A 10,901-nucleotide genomic window follows, 5' to 3' on the forward strand; every position below is an offset into this window, starting at 1 on the left:
AACAGTCTTCTGATAATATTTTATCTGAACTTCAAAGAAATTAACTTTAAAAAATAATATATTCTTAAATTTTTTTTCATTACTCATACTGGAAAAATACATACCGCACATCTTTGGTATAGAGCAGGGCTTCTTAAACTATGGGTCGCGACCCCATTTGGGGTCGCGTAGCAAAATTCTGGGGTCGCGAGAGGTAAGAACACAATTTAACAGAAAATGTTTTTTAACTTGTAAAATTATTGTTATATAGATAAAATAACAATTATCGTAGATAAATATATCATAAAATCTTCTAGTTCGGAAAGATTGTTTGTACCTGCATTTCTATTAAGAGTATTATAATAACTTACTATGAACATTTACTATGAATTATGAAATGTTATTGGAATTAATAAAAAATATAAATTTATTTTTGTCAATCTCTAAAAGCCGAAATAATCCCGAGAAATAATTATCAACAAAATTTCTAGGTATTAATGCTGAAGAAACAGCTTTAACACATATTAAATTCCAATATCGTTCAGCGATAAAAAATGTTGAAGAGGTTTTACGTCCAGCAGTTTCAAACATTCCACCAAGATTTGATTTGTTATGCAATAAAAAACAGGCACATCCATCTCATTAAATTTTTAACTTACACTTTTATTTTTGAAGCTATAATAAATACAATTTTATAATTTTTTGTGCAATTTTTAATTTTAGATTTTTGTATGTTTCAAAACGAATTCTAAACTTATATATTTTCATATGTATATGTATATTGTTACCTAATAAATAAATCATCAAAAAATATTAATTTATTTTTTTTTTTATATTTGTATGGGGTCGTCAAGAAACTCGCAATCATAAATGGGGTCGTGAATTACAAAAGTTTAAGAAGCCCTGGTATAGAGATATAGCTAATTTAGCGCACGCAAATAGCCTTCAGTATTTTTATACCATGCATATATACGTAATATGCAAGGTATACTAAATTTAGTCCCAAGTTTGTAACGCTTAAAAATATTAATGCTATGAATAAAATTTTGGTATAGATGTTTATAAAATCACCTAATTAGTCCATTTTCGGTTGTCTGTCCGTTTGTCCATCTGTCCCTCTGTCCGTCTGTCCGTTGTCTGTCTGTCTGCCAACACAATAACTCAAAAACGAAAAAGATATCAAGAAATTTTTACAGCGTACTCAGGATGTAAAAAGTCAGGTCAAGTTCGTAAATGAGCAATATAGGTCATGTATGTGACATGTATGTATGTGTAATGTGATAGAGTAATCAACACTGTATATGCATGGTATTTCAACAATTAACTCAGTCAATTGTTTGTTTCCACTTGTTATATTTAATTTTTAAAATTTCTCATCTAGTGTAAATCTCAAGGGAAACTCACTTCATTGCATTTGGATAATATTATCTTTCGAGCTTTTTGTGCGTGAAAATGGTTGATTTTATTAATTTACACCTAGGTAAATTTAACTGTTTTAATGGAAAATAGAAATATACAAATATCAATGTCTGGGGTTTCTTAATAGTTCAGAAGGATTTTAAAGAGAAAATTTATTATTCTCCAATGAAATTTTCTTCGAGTTTTTAATTCTAAGATATCTAATCAATGTTTTTACCAAATAAAAATTTTTTTATGAGCATATTTCAAATTTGATAATTTTCAGAATTGCGTAGCTGAATATAGCATAAAAACATATAAATAACAAGTGAAAATAAACAATTGACTGAGTTAATTGTTGAAATACCATGTATAAATAGTGTTGATTACGCAATTGTTTGTTTTTTTTTACGTCATGTAAGTTAAAAAGAGATAGCCCCTCTTAGATAGCCACGCATACGTGTCACAAACATATGCCGTGTAAACAGTGATGTATACGAAAAAACGTTTCAAACAAAAGTTGTTTATTGTTTTATAAGGAACATTTTTTACATTTACACTTTTATTCTTTCTCTAACTGTTTACAAGATGGACACAAGACCTAATTGACCTATGTTGCTTATTTACGAAGTCGATCTCACTTTTTACGCACGTTAAGTACGCTATAAAAATTTCAGCTTGATATCTCCTTTCGTTTTTTAGTTATCATGGTGACAGACGGCCACACAGACGGGCAATCGGAAATCGCCTAATTAGGTGATTCTATGAACACCTTTACCAAAATTTTGTTCGTAGCATCAATATTTTTAAGCGTTTCTAACTTGAGACTAAACTTAGTATACCATGATATATTTCATATACACATGGTATAAAAAATTTTATGAGTATTTTACATACCCATCAATGATTACATCCCCATTTGACCGATTTTACATGTTACATTATTTTATAAATGCACTTTTCAATTTGTTTGCGTGTTCATACACTTAATTTTTGATCGTAGACTTATAATTTGTTTATAATAAAAAAAAAATTTATTTCAAGGTCATATTGAAAGTAAAATCAGAGTAACTTTAAATAGGATATAGCAATTAAATATAAATGTAGTAAAAATAACCCACATCCGGTTTTTATGATTTCAAATTATATTTCTGATATTATATAGGTTATTCACATAATTTTCTTTCGTTTATTCCTATACATTATTGAAGGGAGGCTCAAATCTGGCAAGTGAGCCTTTTTAAATCTTTTTTATCGATCCCTACTTACTTAAATCCACCTCCTCAATTTCTTCTACCATTCGACATGTATTGTACACTTTCTCTATACTAGTCCTTTGAATTTGATCGCAATTCAACTTACTCATCGCTTTCACTAAAGACTTTTGTACCCCCATTTCCATTAAGCCAAACGCTTTTATTTGTATTTATCAAAATATTCAGCAAAAAAAGTTCCGACAAAATCCGTCATTGAGCATGATTAATTTTCGTATGGAAAATTGTTGCAGTATTCTGTTTGAAACGTGCTCCTGAACGTAAAAGTGCAGGTTGCCGGTGGGTATCCCGGTAGGATATTGTTTAAACTAATTTTTTATAAACAAATAAGTAATATTGACCGAATCGCTCTGAAAAAAGTTTTATCATATTAACAAAATAGGAGTCAGAATTAACAAAAAAAAGTTCTTACACATTTTTGTCTGAGTCTTCCAGTTTCCGAGTAAAAAATTCGTTTTTATCCTTACGTATGAAATTTTTATTTGTGGTGTAGGCTTACTCAACAATTCATCCCGCTACAATTTTTGGCCTAATTGCATTTTAAGTGCTTGATTGTTAATTGTTAAGAGACCGCGCGAAAAACTACCAAACAATAATGATTCTCTGTTATATACATTCTCAAAAGATGAGATTTTTCCGTTCGGGGGCATTTTTCAAACGGGACCCTCCAAAAATTTTCCATGCCTACTATCACAATCCTGACTAGTCGCTTTACCCTTCTTCATTCTCTGGGTAAATAATTTCATTTTAAATCAACAGTGATCGATAAACATTCCAATTAGGATTTTTATGTCTTTTGGGCAATAATCAAATCAATTGAATTCTGCAAGCGAATCAAGTGTTACGCTGTTTTAAGTCACTTGAAAAAATATTTCTTCTTAATACATTAAAACATCTAGAAAAACATTTCTCATAATCATAGCTAATTTTGGCATCTGCAAAGCGAAGAGTGTTTTGTTGCGATTTAGTCAATTCTTCCATGTTGTCAAGATTGGGCAGAATATAGCTTCAGAAAAGGAAAGGCATAATATTGATTTCACACTTCAAAGCGAGAGGGATTTCCAGCGGAAAAATAATTGAAATAAGAATATGATCATGTCAAAATTTTCACATTTTCAACTTAATGCTGCCAATCGAAAATATGATGTTTTTCGATCACCAGCACCCCATGTATCTTAAGGAAAAAATGGATTATTTATTAAGGGGTTGCAGCACTACCGCATTTTTTAAAGAGCGCTCAGTAAATTATATCTGAGCGCTCACATCGACTAAACGCAGCCATTGTTATATTATAACAATCGTTTCAACATAGGTCAGTTCGTAAATAAAAATGCAAATATAGATTCTAATAAAATACAATTATCTTCTCCTTTATACAAAAATAAAAAATCTTAGTTTTTAAGGTGGTCTTAAGGTTTTTGTGGGAACTACCTTAATCAAGTCAAAAGATAAATCTGAACATCACTATAAAACAAAATTTCGAATATATTCACAATTATTACCAACATAAAAATGATAAAAATATTATATTTTGACAATGACAGTTAAGAAATTATAATTTTTAAACTTCCCAGACTGCTAGTAAAGTGAATGGGTCAGCCATTTAAACGCAGTATATTTGCGCAAATGACATCATCTGGTTGAGGGCATACGCCTGTGCGCCTCCCATGAGCTAAACTAAACTAGAAAATATATACAGCAAGTGAAGTAGCGAGAATAAGCAAGTGTACAGCAGTTTAGTCAGTTATTTAAGTGATACATACATGTCGGATTAAAAATATTTTTTATTAACACAAAATAAACAATTATAATTTATATTTTTAAGTAAATTAATACAAACATGATTATATTAGAAATAAATAATAGAATAGTCGAAGATACGTTAACATTAAAGTTCAAAAATGCTCTTGCTGGGTAAGTCATTCAGGCACACACACATTAACTCAATTTTTTATTACCTTTTTTTTTATATTTAAATTATGATGATTTCATGAAGTTTATATTGTACCGGTTTTCTAACCTTGGGTAGGGTCAAAATATTTCATCGGCTGTCATATGCACGTTTTAAGGAATAATGCCCTAATTAATTTAGTTTACACTTAATTTGTTCTACTTTATGTTATCTCTCGTAAAACTTTTCCCACAAAATGCATTTCCCCCCACTTATACAAATTTTCTCCGACCTAGTTTAAGGTTTTTATTACAAAATTTTTTTTAGAGCGAAACCTGAGTCAATAGATGTAACCATTGCCGATTTTGATGGTGTATTATTTCATATATCGAATGTAAATGGCAATAAACAAAAAGTTAGGGTAAGTTTTCATTTCTTAATCGAATTCGTCGAAGACGTCTTTATTATAAAATTTCAATAGTTTTGCAATAGAGCAAAAATTTTCGTGACCCCAATTTTTAAATGTCAAAATCTGAGCAAATTTTGTATTTTTAATGTTGACTCATCGAAAATCAAAAATTTTATGATATGACTCACAAAGATTTTTATCACAAATAATTTCTTGTTTGTTTTTAGGTTAGTATATCCCTGAAATTTTATAAACAATTACAAGAACATGGCGCTGATGAATTATTAAAAGAAATTTATGGATCGTTATTGACAACAACGGAAGATGGTTACAATGTATCTGTACTAATTGATTTAGAAAATGTTCCCGATAATTGGGAAGAAATAGTTAAGAAAGTTGGCTTATTAAAACGAAATTGTTTTGCATCAGTATTTCAAAAATATTTTGATTTTCAAGAGCGTGGTGAAGAGGGACATTCGAGGGCTGTTATTAATTATAGGACTGATGAGACAATGTAAGTCATTTTTATGTTGTTTACACATAGCACATACTATTATACAAAATTCTATAACCTACCCGTGTGCCTGCTTTTTGAGATTGCGAAAATATCGCACGGGTCATCTAGAAAGCCTATAATTTTAAATAAAGATTGATCGGACATTGAGGCAATATATAGATACAAATCTGAGTTTTAGTGATGTTATTAATTGCTAACTCATACTTATAAAATAATTTTCGAAGGGGTTTCGTGTAATAAATCATTAATTTTAGGATGAATCTATGTTGACTTCGAGTTGAGACGAATCATTAATAAATAATAGTCTAAAAAACTAAACACAAGTTTTATTGTAGTAAAAATTGGATAATAATTTGAATTATAATGTAAAATTCATTTAAAGCGTGGGGTGCTCTTCACACGCATTCTTTATCTTAGCTTATTTGACAGATATTGAGCATCCCACGCTTTGAATTTTACATTATAATTAAAATTACTATCCAATTATTAGTACAATAAAGCATGCTTTTTAGTTTTTTAAACTTTAATTTATTTTCTTATTTTTTAGTCTCGATAAGTAAAAGATTGTGTACCCTTTCGGTAACAAGTAAAATAAAAAAAGAATAACCTTGTATGAGTGTCGACTTCACGACCTCCCGCATGAGGAGCGGACGTCATCGTCACTACACAATCTGATCGCTTAGAATAGTGTTAATAATTCAAGATAAACTTCTTGAAGTTATATTAATATTATCCTGGTTAGTATACTAAGATAAAGGTATTCTATTGCCAATGATCACTTTCAAATTTTCAAGTCTATAAGTTTGGGAAAATAGCGTTGAAAGATTCGGTTACATTCCTGCGAAATTCCGCAATGCGGTAACCGTGGGTAAAAACAGGCTAGAGAAATGATAGTGATATATGATTTATAAATTACATAAATTACAAAATTAAATTTGATTATTATTTATCTAGCCTGTTTTTCCTAATCGGTACATTTTTAGACCATGAGTCTATTTTCCGCCATTAACCAGCACGATAAGCTTTAAAATGAGTAGTTAATCATGGAATTTAATAAAGGAATAAAGAAGACATCACGTGAACAGGAAAAAATTGGCTAAAGAAATAATATATAAGATTAATTTACAGATTAGAGTTTATGATTTCTTTTGAACAAATTGAAACGAAAAAATTTCACAGAAACCAGAACTATTTCTATTTGTTTGGATGGAAATGTGTAATGTGCGTTTTTCATTTCATGTCCTCCTTTTTCATCAAGTGTAAAAGTATCACATGTATTAGGGTCCTTGACTTATACAAAGTACACAAAAATTTGAAATAAATATAAAAATTAGTTTCATAATAAAAATATTTATAATTTCTGTTAAAAAATATTCACTATTTTACTATGACTTAATAACGTAGGATATTAAAACTGTTGATAAAAAAAATTATTAATTTTTATGTAAAAATTTAAAGCGATTTTGTTTTTTTCTGTTAAGGTACGTAGAAGCAAAGGCTGATCGGGTAACTGTTGTATTTTCAACAATGTTTAGAGACAAAAGTGATGTGGTATTAGGTACGGTATTTATGCAAGAATTAAAAGAAGGACGGCGAGCATCACATACTGCACCACAAGTCTTATTTAGTCACAAAGAACCTCCATTAGAATTACAAGACACAAATGCTAGTGTTGGTGATAATATTGGTTATGTAACATTTGGTAAGATAAAAATACATCCATGTTCTTATTTGTTGAGAGAATAACTTTATCTTTGCAATCAGATAGATTAAGGTACTATCTGTACTGGATTAACAAATAACTCGAAAAATGCATTTATCGCATTAAAAGTTTCAAGCAAATGTTTTTGGATTGTTTCAAACAAAAGTTGTTGAGAACGTTTTATGGTGAAAACTTCAAATTGGAAATCTATGAAATATCAAAAAATCTTGGAAACAATTCAACAATAAAATGTTGCCTAAAAATTTTATTTAGCCGGATGCATAGTATTTGAGATATTGTCCAAAATCCCATTGGAAGAGCGCTTTCTCGGATCAATTTTAGTCAATTTCTTAGAAAATATTTGTCTAATAGTCAAAAAAATGATTTTTCTTGACTTTTGGGTCCTAATGGTTTAAAGAAATCCAGAATTCGAGGAAAAAATTTTTTATATTTGTTTGAAATTTGTTTAGTTTATCTTAAATAAATAAAGTTGTAAGTAAAAATTAAATAAATAAATAAATTAAGTTATAAGTAAAAATTCAAGTTCTACAAAGGTTGAGGTTATTCTTTCAATAAATACGAGTATTGGTATATTGAATATTTGATGAATACGATTCGTAATAACTTGAAGCAAATTTTTTTAGTATTATTTCCAAGACATACAAATCGAACCACACGCGATAATACAATAAATTTAATTCATATGTTTCGTGATTACCTTCATTATCATATCAAATGTTCGAAAGCGTACATTCATAGTCGTATGCGTGCTAAAACTTCTGATCTACTTAAGGTGCTAAATCGTGCGCGTCCTGAACAACAGCGTACGGATAAAAAGACTATTACGTAAGTATTATTTTTTAAATATCTTTTTTACAAGATTATTCAAAGTTCAAAAATTTCCATCCTTCAGTTTATTTTGTTCACAAAGCTTCTTTCTCCAGATGAAAAGTATGTTGAAAATATTTATTTATCGAGGTGAATGTTAATTCTTCGAGACTTAGAACTATTAATTTTCATAGATAATCAAGCATTGGTCATTTGGAAAAGTATTGTTTTTCATTTAGAGTACTTAAACTTAAATTAGCAACTTGTATTTGAGATATGTTTAAACATTTTTTATTATTTGAGCTAGTATTTCATGCCATTTTGTTTGATATATAACACCAGTCAAATGGCAACTGCAACTCACTATGCATGATTGAACAATACATAATAATTATACATAAGAAGGGTACCGCAAATGGGTCCCTGTCACCTAGACCAAGGGGTCCGCTGTGCCCTCCTTGAGAACAACCTGTCACTTAAAGACGATATGGCTCCAACTAAGTGATACTATTTTAATCAGATGAAGCTATAGGATTCTGTCGAGGTCAGACGCTACGCACAAAAATCACTGCTTCCCCGCCGAGATTTCTCTCAGGACTTTTGGATCCAAGATTTCGGACCTAAACTTTCTAAACCTGATGGTCCGTAGTTTTCTGCAGTTACAAATAACATGTATGGGAGTTTCATCGTTCTTCCATACAGGCTCTACAAGTGGGATTATCAGAGATCACTATGCTATGAAGGTGGTAGATCAATCGACAGTGTCCTGTCAAGTGTCCAACCACCCTTCTCATCTGTGCTCTAGTGAGTTTCCAGCGAGCACAGTCGAATGGCTTGTTCTAGCAATTCTTTGATTCAATAAATTACAGAGCCTCTTGCTATGGAAATGACAGGCTCAGGTGAAAAGTGCGTTTGAGACGACCCCCTATGCTTTCAACGTGCGATGTTTCATTTCCTTTTTGCACAACACATGCAAATTATTTTACTTTTTTTTATCAAAATTAATATTCAGTTCGAGCTACTTACCGTGTACTATGTGTTTTTCGTTGGCTCATACAGTCAATATGAATCAAATGTTGTTGAAATATGAGGTTTGTTTGAATGTTCTTAAAAGCAAATACAAACAATGCCATCGATCCTGTCGAACCCGATCTTCGTCGAGTCACTGAAGAATTGTCTTATACATGCACTGTTCAGCGAATCATATAAAGCTTGTTTAATTTAAGTTTAAAGTTAGAGTCACCCCAAAAAATAAATTTCAGATTTTAATTTTTAATCTCCGAAAAAGTATAAACAAGAGGTATCTGATTATTTAAACTAATTTTCTCTTTTCATATTACAGAGGTAGAACTTTTATCAGAAAAGAATGATCCAGTGATTATTAATTTAATACAAAACAAAATAACAACACAAAACGTAAATAGGTAAGAACGATTGTTGAAAATGAAATGAAAGTCAATATTGGAAGGGGTAACTATTCAAACAAACACTCTTCCAATATTATTGTAAAAACAAACAAAAAATATATGTGCTATTGTACAAAAAAAAAAATTTAATTATTAAACTATAACACATTTCCTCTCGCACAGATGTCGCGAGAGATGCAATCATCGCGCGATATTAATTTATTTAATATGTGTGTGATTTGAAAAGAGACATTTGTATAAAAACACAAAATATTATTTTAAAAAATGATTGTGAGAGAAATAAAAACTACACAACCAGATAATATGTCAGAAGTTACATTCTGATGGATTTTAAAAATTCAATCAAATTCAATTAAGCTCAAGTTATTTAAAAAAAATCTTTTTTAATCATTATTTTTTCTCTGGGTAGAATGGACTAAATAGTATTACACACGTCATTTTTGAGGGGTTTGTTTTGTATTTTATGCTAACGTATCGTGACTAGAAAATAGAAATAGAAGCCTACATTAGGTCGAAGACATAATTGAACATTATCTGAGTGTTATAAATTACGTATACATGTATAATGTGTTTGCCAGTTTAATTTATTACCTCCAAATTCGATAAAACTCAGTGTAAAGGATTTTTGATGTTATTTTTAAATGCTACGCCATACAAGTGTTTTGTACTAAAACAGGGATTGCGAACCAATGGCACGTGACACAATATTTTGGGATGCCACCGATTATAAAGTCCACTATGAAGTATTATATTACGAACGCGCGTTCCTTTATTATTGCAGTTACATCGTTGATTCTTGTGGCACGTTGTATTGGAATTATTTGTATCAATTAATTGTGCTTTTGAAATCGCCAAGAAGTTAACAGGTTTCGTAGAAACCCTTAAATGTTTCCATATTTAAACATTTCGCCATACACAACGCGACATTTTACTCTACTCCACTTAAAATACAAAACAAACAAACTCTATTATTCGTTAAATCGCCGACTACTTCATTCAAACTGTTGCAATTTATTGTTTTTATTTTTTTATTTGTTTCATATATTTATTCTATAACTACAACTGTACTTCTCTAAAATCGTAAATAAAAACTTTTATTATTTTTTTTTAATTGCAATTATTTTTATTTTTACATACTTCAATAAATTTTACGCTATTTATTAATATTTTATAATCTACAATCGTTAAAAATATGCGCTATAAGTTTAAATCATTCGATTTAAGTCGAAAAATAAAGTATTCTTGTGCGAAGCGAAACTTTCGACATGATAAAATAACATATTCAAAGTTAGAATCATTATCTAGTTTGAAAAATAATAGAAACCCAGATAGTCAAGTCTGATAAAAAGTGTACGCGTGTAGACATCAATGCGTTGCACTTTCCTCCAAGAAAGCGAATACGTTTGCAAACATCATCGTGAATAGGTACGTTAAAGAGGAACATTGATCAAATCCAATTCGTTCAATTTCATTCTT

At 29.9% G+C, this 10,901-nt stretch overlaps 1 protein-coding gene across 1 annotated transcript; it reads left to right on the top strand.

Moving 5' to 3' along the window:
• The first annotated feature begins 4,491 nt into the window (after positions 1-4,491).
• On the top strand, positions 4,492-10,513 carry LOC123299644 (probable actin-related protein 2/3 complex subunit 2). The gene is made up of 6 exons (XM_044881915.1): positions 4,492-4,565; positions 4,870-4,963; positions 5,179-5,465; positions 6,950-7,170; positions 7,815-8,016; positions 9,341-10,513. Exons 1-6 carry the CDS (start codon positions 4,492-4,494, stop codon positions 9,366-9,368), a joined length of 906 nt encoding a protein of 301 aa, XP_044737850.1. The 3' UTR covers positions 9,369-10,513.
• Positions 10,514-10,901: the final 388 nt, after the last annotated feature.

This window comes from Chrysoperla carnea, chromosome 5 (assembly GCF_905475395.1).
Source record: "Chrysoperla carnea chromosome 5, inChrCarn1.1, whole genome shotgun sequence".
Lineage (NCBI taxonomy): Eukaryota > Metazoa > Arthropoda > Insecta > Neuroptera > Chrysopidae > Chrysoperla > Chrysoperla carnea.

Coding starts and splice junctions, on each gene's coding strand:
- LOC123299644 (XM_044881915.1), top strand. CDS start 4,492: ATGATTATATTAGAAATAAATAATAGAATAGTCGAAGATACGTTAACA. Junction 4,964..5,178: donor GCAATAAACAAAAAGTTAGG/GTAAGTTTTCAT, acceptor GTTTGTTTTTAG/GTTAGTATATCCCTGAAATT. Junction 5,466..6,949: donor TATAGGACTGATGAGACAAT/GTAAGTCATTTT, acceptor TTTTCTGTTAAG/GTACGTAGAAGCAAAGGCTG.